Here is a 22,818-nt window from a genome sequence, read left to right as displayed (position 1 = left end):
AAAATCCCCTGCCCCGCATGTCGTGCGGCACCTCCTCTATGGCACCCAAGCTCAACAGAGTCTCGACCTCCTGTAGGAGGAATTGCTCATGAGAGGGGTCCCTTGAGAGGGACGGGGAAGGTGGATGGGAAGGAGGGGGCGAAACAAACAAAGCGGTAACCATCCTGGATAGTACGAAGTACCCAGTTGTCCGATGTTATTTGGGACCACGCTGGGAGGAAGTGGGAAAGGTGGTTGCAAAATAATGGGGTAGGATCCGGGAAAGAGTCTGATGGGCCGTCCTCGGGCGTCCCATCAAAAGGCCTGTTTGGGTCCTTGAGGGGCCTTGGAAGGCGCCTGGGCCTGGTTGCGCCTGTTGCCCAATGGTCTACGGCGGTTCAGGCTACCTCACCGACTATTATATGGCCGCGACCTGGCCTGAGTAAAGGGCCGGTAGGGCTGCTGCCGGAATGACCTCCGCTGGGTAGCCAGTGTGTGCATACCCAAGGTGCGAATGGCGATTTGACCATCTTTGAGGGTCTGAATCCTGGAGTCCGTTTTCTCCGAGAAGAGACCCTGAGTGTCGAATGGGAGGTCTTGTGGGGTGTACTGCACCTCAGGTGGCAAGGTGGAGGACTGCAGCCAGGAGATGCGCCTCATGGTCACACCTGAGGCCAGGGTTCTGGCTCCTGAGTCCGCCGAGTCCAGAGCGGCCTGGATGGAGGACTGGGAGGCTTTCCTGCCTTCTTCCAGGAGGGCCGAGAACTCCTGACGTGAGAATGTTGGGATCAGCTCTGAAAATTTCGCCAGGGACACCAAGATGTCAAAGGTGTAGCGAGCGAGAAGAGCCATCTGGTTGGCAATCCGGAGCTGGAGGCCACCCGCCGAATAGACCTTCCAGCCCAACAGGTCCATGCGCCGTGCGTCTTTGGATTTTGGCGCCGGAGCGGGCTGCCCATGTCTCTCCCGGTCATTTACGGACTGCACCACAAGGGAGTCCGGAGTCGGGTGCGTATAGAGGTACTTGTATCCAGTGGGCGGGACCGAGTACTTGTGCTCCACACCTCGCGCGGTGGGAGGAACGGATGCCGGTGACTGCCAGATGGTAGTGGCATTCCGCTGTATGGTGCGGATGAAGGGCAGGGCCACCCACAGCGGGGCCTCAGCTCCAATCACGTTGGTCACCAGGTCGTCATCCTCTGGGACCTCTGCCATGGGGAGGTCAATAGCCTTCGCCACCCGGCGAAGGTGGTCTTGGTGGGCCCGCAAGTCAATAGGAGGGGGGTCTGCCGTAGAAGCCCCCGCCACCGCCTCATCCGGCGAGGATGATGAGGACAGACCCTGGACCACCGCTTCTGGAGGTGGTTCTTCCAGGGGGTGTGAAGCCGCCTCGGACCCCGGATGCTCTGCGGGACCAGGTGGCGATGGGGCCTCACCCGGTGGTGATGGGGGAGGCCTGCTCACCGTGGCTTCCGGCACCCTATGTTCGGCGCCTGCGTGCTGCGAGGGGAAGGGGAGCCTTTGAGGCTCATGGTAGGCCCAGGGGACCCAAAAACCCCACTGCTGCAGTCCGTGGTCCTGGCCTTGGGGGTCGGCCCGGAGATCTCTCCCGCTGCCCACCTGAGAGGCGACTGAGGGCTGAGGAGAAGGCCATGGCGGGGCAGAGGCGCTAATAGATTGCGCCGTGGATGCTGGCAGCATGTCCCTGGACGGTGCCGAGGATCGGTGCCGGTCGTCGCGGTGCCGGGATGGAGAGCGGGACCATCGACTGCCTCGGTGCCGGGAGCTCGACCGCGATCTCGACCGATGGTGTCGGGAGCGGCTTCGGGAGTCGCGGTGCTGGGAACGGTACCGGGATCCGGACCTCTTTCGGTACCGACGGTCGGGTGACCAGGACCGGGAGCGTCTCCGTGAGTGCGACCGGTACCGCGATGTTGAGCGGTACCGGGACTGCGACTGGTGCCGAGACGGGGAGCGGTACCGCGATGGTGAACGGTGCCGGGACCTGGATCGGCGTGGCGGTGACCGTCTGCGGGACCGGGAGCGGGACCGTTGTCTATCTCGTCCGTCAGGGGAAGGCGGCCGCATCATCGCCGGCTTGCCCACTGACTGAACGGCCCGCACCGGCGGTGCCGGGGGCCGGAGGCTCGGTGCCTCTGTGAGCTCGATGAGCTCTCTCGCCGTTGAGAAGGTCTCAGGCGTGGACGGGAGATGTAGCTCGACCACGGTTGTCACCGGGGAGCAGGGCGGTACCGGACTCAACGGCTCTTGCGGCGCCAGAGTCGACGGTACCGTGCACGGTTTGTGCACCGCCGCAGCCGGTACCAGAGGTGCCGGTGGTGGCTGGGCAAGCGGTCCCGGAGCATGCGGCTTAGAGGCCGTCTGCGCCGTCTTCCGTTTCTCGTGGGAGAGAGGGAACAGTGCCGGGACGCCGGTGCCGGTTGCGGAGCTCGAGCAGTCTCGGTACTGGAGTGGCTCGGGGCCGCAGGTGCGCTGCGCGCCGATGACGACTTCGGTGCCGCTGGGGTTGGCGCGGGAGGTTGAAGTGTCGCCTCCATAAGGAGCTGCTTTAGGCGAGAGTCCTGCTCCTTCCTAGTTCGCGGCTTAAACGCCGAGCAGATCGGACACTTATCTGGCCGATGGGTCTCCCCGAGGCAGCGCAGGCAGGAGTCGTGCGGGTCCCCGACCGGCATGTGCTGCTGGCAAGCCGCACAGGGCTTAAACCCCGGTGCCTTGGGCATGAGCCCGCACCGGTTGTGGAAGAAGAGGGGTAACCCCCCTAATTCCCTTACTACACTATATTTAACTAAACTATTCAACTAACCTAACAACTTAACTAACTTAACCAACTATGTACACGTAGGAAACAGAGAAACGCTAGGGCTGTGGAGGTAAAGGAGCACTCCACTGTTCCAACTGGCCGTCACGGGCAGTAAGAAGGAACTGAGGAGCGGACGGGCCGGCTGGGGTATATATCCAGCGCCATAGCGGCGCCACTCCAGGGGGCGCCCAGCCGGCCCGCCAGAGTTGCTAATGTTCCGAAGAGCCGTGCACGCGTGGCGCGCACACCTACATGGAATGCATAGGAGCAATCACTCGAAGAAGAACCGTGATACACTATAGTTTAAAATATCACATTTAAAACATCTAGTAAATCAGTCTATCGATTCAGTTACTCAATAGGTGTACAATGTTTAATCTCAGAAAGCAGATGGTATTTTCATGTTTATCTTTGCCAGTTTAATTTTACTGTTGAAATATTTATTATGGATTCCTATTCGAGAGCTCTTAAAAATGAGGCATAATGTGATCGTGAATAGTTACTATAGCAGCTGCATGTACATTAGCTTAAAGACTAAGCTGCACATTGAAATGCTCGAGTAATTATGTATTTCATTAAAAAAACAGAGTAGGTTATAGCTGCCAGTCAATTTTCCTACCTACGCTCCATTTCTTTGTAAGACTGATTTTCTGTAAGGTCTACTAGAAGTGATTTAAAAATATTGACATTTTCAAAGTTAATCTTTTCTTTGGGATTCCCATTGCAGCACATCTCCTTCCTTTTATCTTTTAGTCACGGATTCTGCATTCAGATGCATACAGGTGTAAGTGTCCACTTGTATGGAGAATTGGTACCTTAGACTAAGATTTCCTGGCAGACTATGTCTATTTTATTCAGTGCACAGCATACAGTTGATGATTAATGAATAGGTCTACTCACAAACATTGGTCTTCATGCTTTGTAGTTTCCTGTCACATATAGAAACACAAAAATGGGTGTTTATATTTGCCTATTTGTTGCTCTGTGAGTTATATGCAAAGTTTGCATACTGTTGAGTTCTGGATAGCAGGCCCCAGAAATAGATGTTGAAAACTGTCTATCAAAGTTCATTAGGAGAGGAAAGAGAACCACGGGTCTCTAATTTTTATATGCCTGTGTGTGTATATATATACACACATATTTAGAGAGAGTGAGTTAGTTAGTTGTCTATTCAGGTACCTACCATAGCCTCAGAATTTTTGTTCAGACTAACACTAGTTATTGCCCTTTTTTGATGCTCTACATCCTTTCTGGTGTGGGTGTGGGAGGGTGGGGTCAGAGAATCTTTTTCATTATTATTTTAAAATCTATCTGGGTGCTAGAATATTTCACTGTAATCTGTATCCCACTGGATCGAATCCTGAGGTCTTTATTCAGTTTTTAATTAGTCCTTACGCATGCAAAATCTCCTTTGAATTTTGTTGCTTAAATATTAATTGGCTAATACAGTCTGTATTTTCTTAATACACAATATTTTATACAAAACAATTTATATATATATATACACACACACATACACTTTCCTTCCCATGTATCCTTAAAAGCTGATTAAACCCTACAAATATGAAATTTTACATGATAGGAGCTAGGTTTGGTATCGTGGTCAGTTATAAAACAAACACATTTATCTTGCTAACAAGGATATAATAGCTTGTGTGAGCTTTATTTTCATGGATTGCTATCTTAAATTAGCAAACAAATTGTGATGTTATGAATTATATAGTGTTGCAATTACAACTGCATATATTCATTTCCTGAGTGCGTTCAGTGTGCTCATTTAATAGAAATTGTTACTATAAGGGCAGTCAATAATCCCTTGTTGCAGTTACTTTATTCATTAGTGTTCATTTGGAGCCACCTGTGAATTGCATCTTTATACTTTCTTGGTTCTTTTAACCAGTCCTGATGCCATCTGAGATTAGCTATAACATTGGAATAATTCTGTCCCAAACTTTGTTTCCAGTTGATAAATTGCTTCTTGTTGTACATGTGCACAGAGGCAGAGATTCTTGGATAGTTTACTATGGAGCGAAGCTTTTTGTCCAAGGAATATGTGACTTCTGGAAATGTTGTGGCTATGTTTGCCAGTTCATCTGGATCAGCAGATAGATCTGTAACAAACAAAAACCAGTTAAGCACAATTTTCCAAGATATGATTTGGTAAAAACAGAACCATTAAAAATATCTAGTGAAGAATCGTGATTAGTATACCAAAGAGCTGAGGAGGTACTGAATGCCCATCTGAATATGCTATATATTTCCATTTGTCAGTTCGAAGCATATAGGTGGAAGAATTCGCATTACATCCATGAAATTCACTCAGGATCCATGTGGGGTGCAGCCTTCTGGATGAGACTTCATCTTCTGCCATTTCAGCCAACAATGGTATCAAGGAATATCCACTGAGATTCTGCGGGATAGGAATTCTAGCTATATCTGAACAAAGATATAAACATAGTTACGCCTTCTTTTAATAAACTCTATAATGATAATTAACGTTATATCAAACCACTACATTATTAGTTATCTGAACAGTGACCATACTACTGTGTTATAGTATGCCCTCTAATTATGCTTCCTGATAGGAAACAGAAACACACAGGTTCACTAAAAAGAACATTATTGAGGCATAAAACCACAAAGCAAGGAAATTCTAAGATACGGTTGTCACATCAATGTGAATTCCACCTTAGTGGGCCCATGTTGCAGTTCATGTCGTGCTCTTTTGTCTTTGTATGTCCGAGGTGAGATCCAGCAACACTATGGACCCTTTATGCCATATGAAAAGACCAGAGCAACGTAAAAGGGCCCTAAAAGCTCCATATGGGATTGGGGGAGGATTTACCTGGCCTAGGCACTGCATTATTATTATTTAGCTTTTATATAGCGCTTTTCAGCAGATTAAATGCTTTACAAAGGGTCAGCATCACTACTCCCATTTTACAGATGACAAAACGGAGGCACAGAGAGTTGAAGTGACTCGCCCAAGGTCACCCATCTCCTTGCAATCCCATGCTGGGAGGCAGAAGGGGTCTGCCAAGGGCAGGGCCACATCTTTGACTCAGGAACCTCTTAGTGCCAACTGACAAGGGGCACAGGAATCTCCTCCCTCTGGTATTTACATTATAGCTCAGCAAAACAGTGTCATGCAAGGTCTTGAATAAAAGTCTGTGTCACTCAGTATCATTGTGAAATGTATGTACAGATACTATGTAAGGAGGTGTGTGTGAGTACATATATATATATATATAGAAAATGTCTTAAAGTCTGTAGCTAGGGACTGGTCACCAGCAAAGGTGAAAAACAGGCTTCTTGTCAGAGAGGAGATGTTTATCCATCTGTTTACATGTAAATTAAGTATTGTCTGGTTCACAGTGGGTTTCCTATCACCAGTCTGAACTGAATACAAATGAAGAATTGTGGGGATTTAAGAAATAAACTAACAGGAAGAGAAAAAAATGGGGGTGGAAGAACCCTATCTAGAGGTGTTCAAACATTTGCCTGAGTATTTTGGTAGGGACAAAGGAGGCACCTGGGCACAATTACTGAGGAAGAAAAAGGACAGCAGTTTTGCTTCATGAAAAAGGGTCTAAACCAGACTTGGTTGAAAACACTGGGGAGAACTTTGGGTGAGACAAGCATCTTTACACAAGAAATTAACCTGTTAGTTTAGCCTCTACAAAGGGTGTTATAGTTTTGTTTAATATGTTATTTGTTTCTAATACTCTTACTCACTATCACTTAAATCTCTATTTTTTTTTATAATAGATAAACTTATTCTTGTTTTCACTATAAATATAAGTGCTGTGTTCCTGGGTTGCATGTTACACGCAGGGCCGGTGCAATCATTTAGGCGACCTAGGCAGTCGCCTAGGGTGCTGGCATTTGGGGGGCACCATTTACTTCGGCAGCGAATGCGGTGGCCGGATCTTCGGCCGCCCCCGGCATTTAGGCGGAGGGAGCTGGGCAGGGGAGCGTGGGGAGGGCCGCCTGCAGCAAGTAAGGGGGAGGGGGTGGCACGCAGGGAACTCCCTGCCCCAGCTCACCCCTGCCCCGCCTCCTCCCCGAGCACACCATGGCCACTTCACTTCTCCCGCCTCCCAGGCTTGCGGCGCCTAAGCTGATTGGTGCCGCAAGCCTGGGAGGCAGGAGAAGTGAAACAGTGCTTGGGGAGGAGGCGGGGTAGGGGTGAGCGTGCTTGGGGTGCTCGTGCACGAAGCAGGGGTGAGCTGGGGTGGGGGTGGGAAGCTGCCGCAAGGTAGGGGCACCTCAGGGCGGAGCTGCTGCGGGGGTGGGGGGGCCCTCAGGGCAATTGTGCGGGGTGGGAGGGCGCAAGGTGGAAGTTTTGCCTAGGGTGTGAAACATCCTTGCACCGGCCCTGGTTACAAGCTGATGTGTACTGTTCCTTTGGGAGCTGTGAGCCTGGTAATTCTGTGAGTGAGTGTTCAGTGGATTAAGGGCCTTGATACTGCAAGAAGCACTCTGAAACTAAGTGGTCGGTGTGTGTCTATCACTACCTGCACAGAGAGAGTAAAGCCTGCAGAGACCTGGAAGTCAGTGTGTGTGCTGCCAGAGGCTGCTGGTTTCAGCAGGCACAGACAAGACTGTTTCACACTAAGGGCAAGTGGTAATGAGGTGCCTCAGAGTCATAACCCTGGGGAGCAACACAACAGCACATGGCGCAAAAGAGATTCTGGGCACGGTGCAGTCCAGTTAGGCTGCCATAACTCAGGCTGCCCCCCAAGAGCTACATTATACTAGGGGACTCTCCAGCCCCCAGAGCAGGGCTAGATTAGGAGTGCGCAAAGATGCATTGATACTCTAGGAGGCACAGTACAGAATATCACCTATGCTATCTAAACACCAAAGTGTCTATTAAGAATGCAGTACTATTTTTTAATCATACCTCCAAACACAGTATACTATGTGTCATTAATAACTCTGTTTTCCATTTCACAGTGGCCTGCAGTAGTGTGTTATCTCCTGTTTTATGCATAGGTTATTGCAGGTACACAGAGTAGTCACTTCATTTGCTAATGGCACCTACTGTATGTATATAGCCCATCCTGGTGACATTTTTTTTCTCAGTAGCATCTAACATCTTTCTTCTCCTCTCCTAGCTTTGTTAAATTGCTTCTGTAGGCTATGCATCAGTCTATAGATCTGCATCCTGCTATGGTGAACAGGTGGCTTCATGGAGGCAGCATTTGACTTAGCAGTAGGAAGAAAAGTAGTATCTTATGTAAACCAGTAACCTACAGTCTTTGGGCCAGACTATGCCCAGCCCTAAATGAGTGCACAAGGGATATAAGCCCTGGTCTCTTACACAAGGAGTGTTCAAGGCTAACATCTTCAATAGCTGTAGCCTCCCTAATGGGGCTGAGGGAGCCACACCGCCCAAACCACCTCCATGCTGACCAGCAAAGCTGAGGCCACCTGGATGGAAGGGCATGTCCCACCCTGTTAAAGGATATGGAATAAGAGTTGCAATCTTAGGGAAATTATGCCTACCTGCCAGGGTCACTCACGACCCTTTGTACCCGCTGCAATTTATCCTCAAATCAGTCAGATAGGCAATGAGTGAATCTCCAGTTTCTCCGAAAACAAAGTATTTCGATAAGATGGTTTCTTGAGACGAGAGACTATTTCCTTGTGACCATATAAGCCAAAGCAATTACATTTGTAATGGCCAAAGACGCATTGGTTGTTTCATCACTTGCCAGAAAGGAAAGGTTAAAAGATGACTGAGATGCTTCTTCCTTTTTTTTCTTAGTCACCTGAATAATTTAATTCTACTTGATTTATGTTTCTATTTTTGACATACTGATTACAGGAAGGAGGAATTGGCAGAACAGAAGAAGAGTGAGAGAACAGGAAGGAGATGGCTTTAAAAATACAGACTTCAAGAAGAGAGACTGAAAAGAAAGGATTTTAAAACACTTGGATCAATAAATTATTTGGAGGGAGTGACAGACAACCAAGAAGAGAGTGATTTAAAATCTGTTAATATATTGTTGGGATCAAATCTGGATTTACATCTGGTCCATAAGATGGTATATATCCTATCCTGGCTCTGAAAGGACTAATGTTGGCCTGAGGAGACTGTTAAGCCATCAGGCTCTATCTGGGTCATGGACCAGGCCTAAATATGTCTGAAGTCCAGCTAGGAAAGGAGTTGAGAGATGACTACAAACAAAGGAAATACAGACGAGAAGAAGGCTGCAGACAGAAACTCTGCAGTCATTCTCTAGGACTAGAGAGTGGAGAGTCTGGGAGGGTAAAGTAGGAAGACCAGGGGGAAAGTTGGTCCTGGGACCCTTTCTGGAATAGGGAAGTCTGACAGGAGGCCAGAAGTGACATGGAGGAGCAAGCTCCAGTGGCGAGCCCTGATAAAAGGGCAAGATTGGGATTTCCTGGGATGCACTCAGTGAGGCACTGATAAGGGAAACATAAGAGGGGTGACAGATCAAGCCCAAGGAGGGCAGAAGTTGACTTAAATTGGTACTCGGTTTGAGATTTTGTTGGGGATGAATCTAGAGAGGTTGTGGGGAGATGCCCTGAAAAAGAGTCTGTGGCAAGAAGTGTAGGGAGGAAGCAGCAGAAGTCTGGGAGTAGACCTTGACTGCAGATGTAGGGACTCTGGACTGGAACCCAGTACTGTGGGTTTTCAAACCAGACACTAGGGAAGATGGCATGAAGGCCCTGAGTATTCTATTTTTGACATACTGACCCCTGAGTAGGGGTCAGTGATGATGGAGAGCCTTGAGAGAACAATGTGAGGACCCTGGGGCCAAGAATCAGGGCCAAAGACCTTTGTGTGGACATTGGACTGTTCGTTATTCTGTTACCTAGAAGGAACAGGACTAAAGTGTGACCTGGCCACAGGGCTGAGTCGCGAGAGAGACCACCGCAGGACTGGTGTAGCTATTGGCAGGGCATCACTATATGACAGATCAACTATACCATGTCCAGCCATGAGGGGGCATGCCAGCAGTGAGTCAATTCCTCCACAGTCTCAAGTTAGAATTTGAATCAAGGTGAAAGTGACTGAAAAGTTATAATTTGAAGGCTGTTTTGAAGGTCTTTGTGGTCTTGGTCTAATCCCTGTTGAACAGGTTACTATGTTAAAAAAAGCACCATATCACAGAAATGGATGACATAGGGGACTGGTCATAGGATGGAGAGACTTCAGTCTCTAGTAGGAATTGACTAAATATCATTACCATCTGATGGCTGTTTAGTGAGGAAATGTGTTGGTGGTCTCACCCTGTATCTACAGTATAACAGTTCAGATCACAAAAATCGCTATTACAATTAGCACTATAAAGAGTCCTAGGCTTCATTTAGCATAAAAACTGACCTATCCTCTTGTCAATGAATGGGGTCTCTTCAGAGACCAATTAAAAGGGAAATTTTGGTGTGTTTGCACTGTGCTTCTGTTGTTTGTTGCTGTACCTGTTCTTTGGACACAATCACTTTCCAGTGTTCGCAGTTCAGCACTTTTAATACATATGCAATTCATTAAGAAAAAGATAACAATGGGTAGAGGAGAAAGGGTGACAAAACAGTGAGATGAGAGGAGAGAAATATGTTGAGGGCAGAGGGATAGGAGGACATATGAGAAGTGGAAGTGGCAGAACAGAAGAGAAAGAACATCTTTTTTTCTTAGTGTTCTTTCTTTTCTCTTCTCTCTCAACAACTTTGCCAGTTCTACCCTCTTCCTCCTATCCCATTTCACTTCTCCCTTGGACAACATTCTGACTCTTCTTTCTCCCCTCAATGTTGCTGTCAGAGTCCACCCCAGTCTTCCCCATCCACACTTTCCTCTCTGATTTTGACAGCTGGCTCGCTATCTTTGTAACCATGTACCATTTTCATCCTACCAGCTTCATCATCTGTCAAGTCTGACCTTCAAAGCTAGATATACTCTCCCACTCCCCAAGACGGCTGATCACTCAACATTGAGGTCTCATCTGCTCTCCTCTAACCTCTCTGCTTGATCCAGTGTGTCAGGGTCTGTGGAAGACTGGTGCACAGGACGTGGGTGGTCTGGTTTGGTGGTTGGTGCAGTGTTCAGGAACCAGAGGCCAAGAGGCAGATCCAGAGCCAGGTGTCAAAGTTGAAAGTCTGAAGCTATAGAGCCATAGCCTAGCATTAGAATTGGGGCCAGTCTGGAAACAGGAACTGAAGCCAAGGGTCAGTACTAAGTCAGAAGCCAAAAAGCTGAATAAGGTCAGAGCTGGAGCAGTCAGAAACCAGGGCAATAAGGTTGAGGGACCGGAATGAGGCCGAGGGCAGGAGCCGGAAACAGGGTAGGGTTGAAGTCAGGAGGCGCAGATTATGCCAGAAGTGAGGCAGCAGATGGTAGGGTCTGTAGCAGAAGCAAGCCAGGATCCATTTTGTTGCCCAGACAACTTCTAGTCTCTTTGTGGCTTAAATAGTGCCAAACCCGGCATCTTCCCTGGGAGATGATCGCATAATGTGAGATGATTGTGTGAACTGTCTTTTCTTCTTCAAGTGATTGCTCATGTGTATTCCACAATAGGTGATTCCAGGCTATATCTGTTGGAGGTGAGTAGGAGTTCACAGACTCTCAGGCTGGAGTACAGCCCTACCAAACCCGGCATCTTCCTTGGGAGATGATCACATAATGTGAGATGATTGTGTGAACGGAAGATCTGGACTGGGGCAGCCACGGATGAAACACCCCGCTCAGCTGCCCACCAGAAAAACTGAGACAACTTTGCCAAGTAGGCTTGACGCATGGAGGGTCACCTGCTTTCCAAGAGGACGCGCTGAACCCCTTCTGAGCACGTCCTTTCTTCCTGGCCTAACCATTGAGCAGTCATGCTATGATGTGGAGTGCTGTTAGGCTGGGGTGAAGGAGGTGGCCCAGGTCCTGGGAGAGCAGGTCCAGGCAGGATGGCAACAGCCATGGTGGGGCGACTGCCAGGCTCGTGAGGGTCCTGTACCAATGTTGCCTGGGCCACACCAGGGAAATCAGGAGGATCCGGGCCCTGTCCATTTTTATCTTTTCCAGGACCTTGCCGATCAGCAGGATGGGGGGGAAGGCATAGAGAAGCTGGCCCAACCAGGATAGGAGGAAGGCATCAGAGATGGTGCCCACTCCCAACCCCCCCCTCCCCGGAGCAGAATCAGGGACACCAGTGGTTCTGCCAAGTCGCCAACAGGTCCACCTGGGGAGGTCCCCACTCTTCGAAAAGCTTGTGCACCACCTCTGGGTGTAGAGACCACTCGTGCTGAGAGCAGAAGTCTTGGCTCAGGTGATCCACTTGCGAGTTCTGGGTGCCTGGTAGGTGGTCTGTAGGCAAATGTTGTGGGCTATACAGAAGTCCCACAGCCTGAATGCTTCCAGGCAGAGGGCAGAGGAGCGGGCCCCGCCTTGCCTGTTGATGTAAAACATTGAGGCCGTGTTATCTGTGAGAACCCTGACCACTCTTCCCTCCAGGTGGGAGTGGAAGGCCACCCACAACAGATGGACCACCCTGAGTTCCTTGACGTTTATATGCAGATCGCAGACCTTGGGTCTGAATGTCCCCCATATGGGCTCCCCATTCCAGGTCCGACGCATTGGACACCAGCTCCACTGATGGGGGCCTGCCCCTGAATGGGACCTCATGGAGCATGTTCCCCGGGGAGGACCACCATTGTAGGGAGGCGATCACCAGCTCGGGCACAGTGAGGACTTTGTCCATCCTGTCTCTGGCCTGGGAGAACACCGAGGCCAACCAGAGCTGGAGGGGCCTCATCCTGAGTCTGGTGTGGCAAACCACATATGTGCACGCCGACATGTGACCCAGGAGCTGGAGGCACGCTCTGGCTGTGGTCACGGGGAACCTTGTGACTATGTCGATGAGCCCTTTCAGGGTCTCAAATCTGTCTGGTGGGAGGGAGGCCTTGGCCGAGATCACGTCCAGGATTGCCCCGATAAACTCTATGTGCTGTACCGGGTCTAACGTGGACTTGATGTCGTTCACCAACAGGCCCAGGGTGGTGCACATGGACAGAAGCACCACGTGATTCCGCACCTGCAACCGGGAGCTGCCCTTGACCAGCCAGTCTTCCAAATGGGAAAGATCTGGACCTCACAACGTCTGAGGTAGAGCGCCACCACAGACATGCACTTTGTGAATACCCTGGGAGCAGTGGACAGGCCAAACAGGAGGACATAAATTGGCAGTGCTCCTGCCCAACCGTGACATGGAGGAAGTGCCTGTGTCCCTTGAATATATGAATGTGGAAGTATGCGTCCTGCAGATCGAGGGTGGCGTACCAGTCCCCGGGATCCAGGGAGGAGATGGAGACCAGAGAGACCATGCGAAACTTGAGCTTTACCCTGTACCGGTTCAGGCCTTGCAGGTCCAGGATGGGTCTGAGGCCCCCTTTGGCCTTCGGCATAAGGAAATACCAGGAATAGTACTCCTTGTGTTTGAACTCCGCTGGCACCTCCTCCTAAGCCAAGGAGCCGCCCCATCTCCTGCCTTAGCAGGGCCTCGTGAGAGTGGTCGCCCAGGAGGGACGGCGTGGAGGGTGGTTGGGCGGGGTAGAGGTAAATTGGAGGGTGTAGCCCTGGGAGATGGTGTTGAGGACCCAATGGTCCGAAGTCAGCCGTGACCACTCCGTGAGAAAAGCACACAACCGGTTGGAGAAGGGAAGCTTTATTGCGGGTGGACCCCTGGTATGAATTGGAAGGTTGCCCTCTGGCGTCCTGTCAAAACTGACATTTCCCCACCTGTTTACCCTTGGAGGACCCAGGTTGGGGGGCAGACCAGGACTGCCTCTGCGGGCTTTCTTATAGTCCCATGACTTTTATATGGGGGGCTCATATTTAGAGTGGCTGGCCTGGGTGGGAGCCTGCTGAGGTTTAAACTTGGTCCTGGCTGGAGCCGGGACGTAGAGGCCAAGTGTCTTAAGCATTGTGCGGGAATCTTTCAGGCCATGCAATTTAATGCCCGTCTGTTCCACAAACAGGGCCTTGCCATCGAACGGGAGGTCTTGCAAGCTGATGTGGAAATGCCTGTCAAGAAAATGAAAAAGACGGTTACTCACCGTAGTAACTGTTGTTCTTCGAGATGTGTTGCTCCTATCCATTCCAGTTAGGTGTGCGTGTTGCGCGTGCACGGCTCTCCGGAACATTTTTACCCTAGCAACTCCGGCGGTCCGGCTGGGCGCCCCCTGGAGTGGCGCCGCTATGGCGCCGAATATATACCCCAGCCGGCCCGTCCGCTCCTCAGTTCCTTCTTGCCGGCTACTCCGACAGTGGGGAAGGAGGGCGGGTCTGGAATGGATAGGAGCAACACATCTCGAAGAACAACAGTTACTACGGTGAGTAACCGTCTTTTCTTCTTCGAGTGATTGCTCCTATGCATTCCATGTAGGTGATTCCCAAGCCTTACCTAGGCGGTGGGGTCGGAGTGAGACGTGGCAGAGTGTAAGACTGCTGAGCCGAAGGCTGCATCGTCTCTGGATTGCTGCACCAACGCGTAGTGGGAAGCGAAGGTGTGGACAGAAGACCAGGTGGCCGCTCTACAGATGTCCTGGATGGGGACATGGGCCAGGAAGGCGGCCGACGAGGCATGCGCTCTCGTCGAGTGAGCGGTGAGGCAGCATGGTGGCACGCAAGCAAGCTCGTAGCATGTCCGGATACATGCCGTCACCCAGGAGGAAATCTGCTGCGAGGAGACCGGCTCGCCTTTCATGCGGTCGGCAACTGCTACAAACAGCTGGGTCGAACGCCGGAAGGGTTTCGTCCGCTCGATGTAAAAAGCGAGGGCCCTGCGGACGTCCAGGGTGTGAAGCTGTTGTTCCCGAGGGGAGGCGTGCGGCTTCGGGAAGAAGACCGGGAGGAAGATCTCCTGGTTGAGGTGGAAGGCCGACACCACCTTAGGGAGGAAGGCCGGGTGTGGTCGAAGCTGTACCTTGTCTCCGTGGAAGACGGTGTATGGTGGACCAACCGTTACAGCACGGAGCTCAGAGACTCGTCTCGCTGATGTAATTGCGACGAGGAAGGCTGTCTTCCAGGAGAGGTAGAGCAGAAAGCACATGGCCAGAGGCCCGAAGGGCGGTCCCATAAGCTTGGCCAGAACGAGGTTTAAATCCCAGGTCGGGGCAGGACGCCGCACCGGCGGGTACAAGCGGTCCAGGCCTTTAAGGAAGCGGGAAACCGTCTGGTTGGAGAAGATGGACCGACCTCCCATAGATGGACGAAAGACGGACACTGCTGCCAGGTGTACCTTCAAGGAGGAGACCGCAAGACCTTGCTCCTTAAGGTACCAGAGGTAGTCCAGGATGGTAGGGACAGGGACCACGAAGGGATTGAGGCCTCGTTGATCACACCAGAGCGCGAACCGCTTCCATATCGCAAGGTAGGTGGAGCGAGTGGAAGGCTTTCTGCTCTCTAGCAGGACTTGCTGCACTGCCGCCGAACAGTCCCTCTCTGCGTGGGTCAACCACGCAGGTACCAAGCTGTAAGATGGAGGGACTGCAGGTTCGGATGGCGGAGTCTGCCGAAGTCCTGCGTGATGAGGTCCGGCCATAATGGAAGGCGGATGGGATCCCGAACGGAGAGCTCGAGCAGCAGGGTGTACCAGTGCTGCCTCGGCCAGGCCGGAGCGACGAGTATGATGTGGGCTCTGTCCCTCCGAAGCTTCAGTAGCACTCGGTGTACGAGCGGGAACAGAGGGAAGGCGTAGAGGAGGTGATCCGTCCAGGAGCAAAGGAATGCGTCCGACAGGGAGCCTGGTGAGCGACCCTGGTATGAGCAAAACAGGTGGCACTTCCTGTTCTCCTTGGAGGCAAATAGGTCTATCTGGGGAAACCCCCATCTCCGGAAGATTGTGTGGACGACATCTGGACGGAGGGACCACTCGTGGGAGAGGAACGACCTGCTGAGATGGTCGGCCAGCGTGTTCTGCACTCCCGGAAGAAAGGACGCTTCCAGGTGAATTGAGTGGGTCACGCAGAAGTCCCACAGGAGCATCGCTTCCTTGCAGAGCGGGGAGGAGCGGGCTCCGCCCTGCTTGTTCACATAGAACATTGCCGTCGTGTTGTCCGTGAACACCGCTATGCATTGGCCTTGCAGACGGGCGTGGAAGGTGTGGCACGCCAAGCGGATTGCTCGCAGCTCCCGGACGTTCATGTGGAGGGAGAGCTCCTGGGGTGACCAGAGACCCTGGGTGTGAAGGTCGCCCAGGTGGGCCCCCCATCCCAGCGCCGAGGCATCCGTGGTCAGTGTAATGGATGGACGAGGAGGGCGGAACGGGACTCCTGCACACACGACCTCTGGGTCCAGCCACCAGCTGAGCGAAGCGAGGGTAGGCTTCGTGACCGTGACTACCCTGTCTATGGAGTCGCGGTGCGGGCGGTACACTGTCGCCAGCCAGGATTGGAATGGGCGAAGGCGCAGCCTCGCGTAGGCGGTGACAAACGTGCATGATGCCATGTGGCCCAGGAGGCGTAGGCAGGACCGAACTGTCGTAGTGGGAAAGGCGTGCAGGTCTTGGATGATGGAGACCATCGTCTGGTGCCGAGGTCGAGGGAGGCAGGCCCTGGACACCGTGGAGTCGAGGACCGCTCCGATAAACTCCACCCTCTGTGATGGAGTCAATGAGGACTTTTCGGCATTGACGAGAAGGCCCAGTACCCGAAACAGGGATAGTATTTCGGAAATTTGTTCTGCGACCAGTTGTTGGGATGGCCCGCGAACCAGCCAGTCGTCGAGATACGGGTAGACGTGAACGCGACGACGGTGGAGATCTGCAGCAACTACCGCCATGCACTTGGTGAAGACCCTCGGTGCGGTGGATAGGCCGAAGGGTAGTACCGCAAACTGGTAGTGCGCACTGTTGACCATGAAACGTAGATAGCGTCGATGGGAAGGGTAAATCACGATATGGAAGTACGCGTCCTTCATATCGAGGGCGGCAAACCAGTCTCCCAGATCCAGGGAGGGAATGATGGTCCCCAGGGTTACCATGCAAAATTTGAGCTTGACCATGTACTTGTTGAGCTCCCGGAGGTCCAATATGGGTCTGAGACCTCCTTTCGCCTTGGGGATGAGGAAATAACAGGAATAGAATCCCCTGCCCCGCCTGTTGTGCGGCACCTCCTCTATGGCACCCAAACTCAACAGCATCTCGACCTCTTGTAAGAGGCATTGCTCGTGAGAGGGGTCCCTGAAGAGGGACGGGGAAGGTGGGCGGGAAGGAGGGGGCGAAATAAACTGAAGGCGGTAACCATACTGGATAGTACGAAGTACCCAGTTGTCCGATGTTATTTGGGACCACGCCGGGAGGAAGCGGGAAAGGCGGTTGCAAAACAAAGGGGTTGGATCCTGGAAAGAGTCTGATGGGCCGTCCTCGGGCGTCCCATCAAAACTGTTGCTTGGGCCCTTGCGGGGCCTTTGACGACGCCTGGGCCTGGTTGCGCCTGCTGCCGGATGGCCTACGGCAGTTTAGACCATTCCGCTGACTATTATACGGCCTTGACCTGGCCTGGGTAAATGGCCGGTAGGGCTGTTGCTGCCGGAAAGAGCGCCTCTGGGTAGCTGGTGTGTGCATACCCAGAGTGCGAATAGCTATATGACCGTCCTTGAGGGTCTGGATCCTGGAGTCCGTTTTCTCCGAGAACAGACCGTGAGTCTCAAAGGGGAGGTCCTGTAGGGTATACTGCACTTCCGGCGGCAAGGTGGAGGACTGCAGCCAGGAGATGCGCCGCATAGTCACTCCGGAGGCCAAAGTCCTGGCCCCGGAGTCCGCCGAGTCCAGAGCAGCCTGGATGGAGGATCTTGAGGCTTTTCTGCCCTCTTCGACCAGAGCCGAGAACTCCTGTCGGGAAGCAGTCGGGATCAGCTCCGAAAACTTAGTGAGAGACACGAAAATGTCAAAGGTGTAACAAGCTAGGAGGGCCGACTGGTTTGCAATCCGAAGCTGGAGCCCCCCCGCCGAATACACCTTCCGGCCCAACAGGTCCATGCGCCTGGCGTCCTTGGACTTTGGCGCCGGGGCTGTCTGTCCGTGCCTCTCACGGTCGTTAACAGACTGCACGACGAGTGAGTCTGGAGCGGGGTGGGTGTACAAATACTCATACCCCGTGGGGGGGACCGAATATTTTCGTTCGACGCCCCTTGCAGTAGGAGGGACGGATGCCAGAGACTGCCAGATGGTAGTGGCATTTTTCTGAATGGTCTTAATAAACGGGAGGGCCACCTGCACCGGGGCCTCGGCTCCGATGACGTTGGTCACCGGGTCTTCGTCTTCCGGGACCTCCGCCACCGGGAGGTCAATAGCTTTCGCCACCCTGCGAAGAAGGTCCTGGTGGGCCCACAGGTCAATCGGGGGAGGGTCCGCCGTAGCGGCACCCGCCACCGCCTCATCCGGTGAGGAAGACGAGGAAAGAGTCTGGACCACCACATCTGCAGGTGGTTGCTCCGGGGCTTGGGAAGCTGTATCGTGCCCCGGATGCTCTGCGGGACCTGACGGCGACAGGGCCTCCCCTGGTGGTGTTGGGGGAGGCCTGCTCACCGTGGCTTCTGGCACCCTGTGTTCAGCACCCGCTGGGTGCGGGGGGAAAGGGAGCCCTTGGGGCTCATGGTAGGCCCAGGGGACCCAAAAACCCCACTGCTGTGGTCCAAGGTCCTGGTTCTGGGTGCCCACCCGGAGATCTCTCCCGCTGCCCGCCTGGGAGGCGACTGATGGCTGACGCGAAGGCCACGGGGGGGCAGAGGCGCTGATGGAGTGCACCGTGGAAGGAGGCAGCTTGTCCCCGGACGGTGACCGGGACCGTGAGCGTCGCTGGGAGTGCGACCGGTACCGCGATACTGAGCGGTACCGGGACTGCGACCGGTGCCGAGACGGGGAGCGGTACCGTGACGGTGATCGGTGCCGGGATCGGGATCGGCGTGACGGCGACCATTTCCTGGATCGGGACCGGGTCCGAGACTTGGAGCGCCGTCCATCCCGTCTGTCGGGGGTCGGGGGCCACATCATTGCCGGCTTGCCCACCGACTGAACAGCCTGCACCGGCGGTGCCGGGGGCCGGAGGCTCGGTGCCTCTGCGAGCTCGATAAGCTCTCTCGCCGTTGCGAATGTCTCAGGCGTGGACGGGAGATGCAGCTCGACCGCGGTCAACACCGGGGAGCAGGGAGGTACCGGACTCGATGGCTCTTGAGGTGCCGGAGTCAACGGAACCATGCACAGCTTGTGCACTACCACAGCCGGAGCCGGAGGTGCCGGTGATGGCTGGGTAAGCTGTCCCAAAGTCGGAGGCTTAGGAGCCAAGTGTGCCGTCTTCCGCTTCCTCGTGGAGAGAGGGAACGGTGCCGGGACTTCCGTGCCATCTGCGAAGCTTTAGCCGCGTCGGTGCCGGGGTGGCTCGGTGCCACTGGTGCGCTGCGCGCCGAGGACGGTTTCGGTGCCGCCGGGGATGGAGCGGGAGGCTGAAGTGCCGACTCCGTAAGGAGCTGCTTCAGGCGAGAGTCCCGCTCCTTTCTGGTGCGCGGCTTAAACGCCGTGCAGATCGGGCACTTATCTGTCCTGTGAGATTCCCCGAGGCAGCGCAGGCAGGAGTCGTGCGGGTCGCCAATGGGCATGTGCCACTGGCAAGCTGCGCAGGGCTTAAACCCCGGTGCCTTGGGCATGAGCCCGCACCGGTTGTGGAAGAAGAGGGGCTAACCCCTCTAATTCCCTTACTATACTATAACTACTAAACTTATTCAACTAATCTAACAACTAAACTAAGTTAACCAACTATATACACTGAAGAAATGGAGAAACGCTAGGGCTGTGGAGGTAAGAGAGCACTCCACTGTTCCAACTGGCTGTCACGGGCGGTAAGAAGGAACTGAGGAGCGGACGGGCCGGCTGGGGTATATATTCGGCGCCATAGCGGCGCCACTCCAGGGGGCGCCCAGCCGGCCCGCCGGAGTTGCTAGGGTAAAAATGTTCCGGAGAGCCGTGCACGCGCGGTGCGCACACCTAACTGGAATGCATAGGAGCAATCACTCGAAGAAGAAGAGCTTATTACTTTTTTCAAGGGAGGCAGAGGGCTGGGAGAAAGGAAAGAATCCTTCCCACTTTATGTTTTGCATCAAAATGAGGCCAAGGTTTAAAACTTTTATCAACCTGGTATGCTTTTATTTCAGCATCTTCATATACTGATGTATCAAGAAGCTTCTTCTAGCAACATTCCCAGACAAAAGACAAACCATGGTAAGAATTTCAGATTTAACTGTTATTTTATAAAAAATGTCAGGAGGTGGTTGTGGGGGCTAGGGCTCTGTTATCAGTATTAGTTTCAATATTATTTCAGGCCAGGGAAGCCTTGGAGGATATTATTATTTGCAAGGACAAACAATTTTGCAGGCTGCATGCAGAAACCCATCTATCTAAGCAAGGGAGATTTTTGTGGTTGCTTGGTGATTGAACAACATATCAAAGCATGGAGAGGGTTGGTTAGTTACGTAGGCAGCCACTGGAAGTTTGCCCTACCCAGGAATTTTACAAACCTGCTTGAATTTCTCCTGTATGAAAAATTATCAAGCATCTTCCAGGAGTGGGAGAAAATTCAGGTGAGTATTAACAGGATGCTGAAGTAGGATGCAGAGAGTTCCGAAGAGCAGAACTGATTTTCACTCCCAACCCCAGCCCAGACAGTGTGTTGTGAATGGACAGAACCAGACGGCCAAGCATTGAAGCCCACAAGGGACTTTACTACTTAATGCAGCCAGTGGGATTTATAATCCATTCTGTCTGGGACAATGCTTTAATACTACTGGGGTGATTCAGTTGCAGACGGTGGTATATGCAAAGATATGTAATCATGCTAAGCCTGTTACTGTTCATAATTTGCTATTATTCTTTTAAAAAAATAGTTAAGAATCACAAGATGTATGTTTAAATCACCCTCCCGCCCTGGCAATACTTAGGATTACTTTAGATCACACATGATGCGGAGAAAGAGGAGTGGCTTTTACTTCACCCAAAGCTAAAACCCATCCTATGTAATATCCTCCATAACAATGATTTTATTGTTCATAATCCAGAAATCCCACTCTTATGCTACAATTTCCCACATGGTAGTAATAAAGATGATTGGTTGCACTTACCAGACTATGGATCCAATTCCTGGTCCCACACTGCTTCCTTTCCGGACTGTTCCCTGGGCCCATCTCAGAACAGATCCTCTGAAAATTCACCCACGACACCCACTAGTCCAGCCAGCCACATGGACTGATCCTAGGCTTTCTGCTCCACAGTCTGTTTATGGGAGTTCATTGTGATGTTGGCCAGTGCCATCCCCAGAGTTCTTTTACTCCCCTTGCTCTGGGGTCTGAACATAAGATGGTCTGCATTCAGAAGTATGTCAAGAAGGATGGTGGGCTCTGTGCTCAGGGCAGTGACAAGCACCCGGTCCAACTCCTTGTAGAAAGGGCATATAGATAGGGAGTTGCCGGACCTGCTGTTGCCATCCTCAGCTTTAAGGCTTGATGTGCTCCCTGTGCTGCATACCAGTCCGGCTAAGCCCATCTCTGCCAGCTTCTTCATGATGCTCTCATACGTGGAAGTTCTGGATACTCCTCCCAAACTCATAACGCTTGCTGTACTCACACTAGAGGTTAACCAGAACCCTGGAGTGCTCCTGCAGCCAACAAACAGCGCAATGCTGATGATGTGCCTCTTCCTATTAGGCACAGTTGAGCTGTGCAGAAATGAGCAGGTTGCATGGAAATGAAGGGTTAAATGCCGAGCAACTGTGTATAAATCAGCAGTAGCATCTGGTACATAGTGGGTGACAAAGAAGTGGGTAGGTAGAAGGGCCAGATCATGCAGGTACCAGGAATTGTTGGAATGGCATTGATGGCCATTTTTGCTTTTGCTATATCCACACTACAAAATGGGTGAGTAGAGATGTAACTCACAGTCCAACATGTGCTTTGCCCCACATCCCCAGGCAAGCATGTAGCTATGGATTCAGTGTGCACTTATACATGTTTAAGGTTTTGACTCTGGATAGTAGGAGGATTTGGGGAACAATGTGCAGTTTTTATATTGTTGGAAAGAGTAAATAACACTTTCCTATTCACTCCTCCCATACCATTCATGATTTTATAGACCTCTATCATATCCCCTACTAATAGTCTCCTTTCTAAACTGAACACTCTGAATCTTGTTAGTCTGTCCTCCTATGGAAGCCATAACATACCCATGATCATCTTTGCTGCCCTTCACGGAACCTTTTCCAGGTTCCCCTACAGCCTTTTTGAGATGGGGCAACCAGAACTGTACATAATATTCTTAGTGTGGATGCACCATGGATTTTATACAGTGGCATTATGATATTTTCTATCCCTTTCCTAATGGTTCCTAACATTGTTAGCCTTTTTGATCACTGCTGCACATTAAGCTGAGGTTTTCAGAGAACTATCTGCAATGACTCCAAGATCGTTCTTGAGTGGTAACAGCTACTTTAGAACCCATGATTATATATGAGGAAAAAAATCACCCTAACTACAGTGTGCATTACTTTGCACTTAACACTGAATTTGAATAAAGTGCCTGAGAAGGTTGGGGAATCTTTGTCATTAGAAGCTTTTAAGAACAGGTTAGACAGCCACTTGTCAGGGATGGTCTAGATCAGGGGTTGGCAACCTTTCAGAAGTGGTGTGCCGAGTCTTCATTTATTCACTCTAATTTAAGGTTTCGCGTGCCGGTAATACATTTTAATATTTTATAAGGTCTTTTTCTATAAGTCTATATTATATAACTAAACTATTGTATGTAAAGTAAACAAGGTTTTCAAAATGTTTAAGCGTCGGCATTTAAAATTAAATTAAAATGCTGATCTTACGCCGCCAGCCTGCTCAGCTCACTGCCAGTCTGAGGTTCTGTTTACCTAGGCCGGCTGTGGGATGAGCAGAGCCTGCGGCTGGGACCCCGGGACCCCAGACCTGGGGGAGGTTCAGGGGTCAGGGCACAGGGCTGGGGGAGGGGGTTCAGGCT

General features: G+C 51.7%; 1 protein-coding gene across 1 annotated transcript in view; it reads right to left on the bottom strand.

The window, feature by feature from the left end:
- Nucleotides 1-4,433: 4,433 nt before the first annotated feature.
- The window catches only part of ARSK (arylsulfatase family member K), a 50,997-nt gene continuing 32,612 nt past the window's right edge, over nucleotides 4,434-22,818 (bottom strand). The window contains exons 7-8 of the mRNA XM_039543329.1: nucleotides 5,012-5,236; nucleotides 4,434-4,911 (exon numbers count right to left, since the gene is read on the bottom strand). Of these exons, the coding sequence (XP_039399263.1) occupies nucleotides 4,631-4,911; nucleotides 5,012-5,236 (506 nt within the window). The 3' untranslated portion in view covers nucleotides 4,434-4,630. The remainder of the gene's footprint in view (nucleotides 4,912-5,011; nucleotides 5,237-22,818) is intronic.

The sequence above is a fragment of the Mauremys reevesii genome, linkage group 6, assembly GCF_016161935.1.
Source record: "Mauremys reevesii isolate NIE-2019 linkage group 6, ASM1616193v1, whole genome shotgun sequence".
In the NCBI taxonomy this organism is placed as follows: Eukaryota; Metazoa; Chordata; order Testudines; family Geoemydidae; genus Mauremys; species Mauremys reevesii.
Note: the sequence above shows the minus strand (reverse complement) of the source record. Positions and strands in the feature narration are given on the sequence as shown.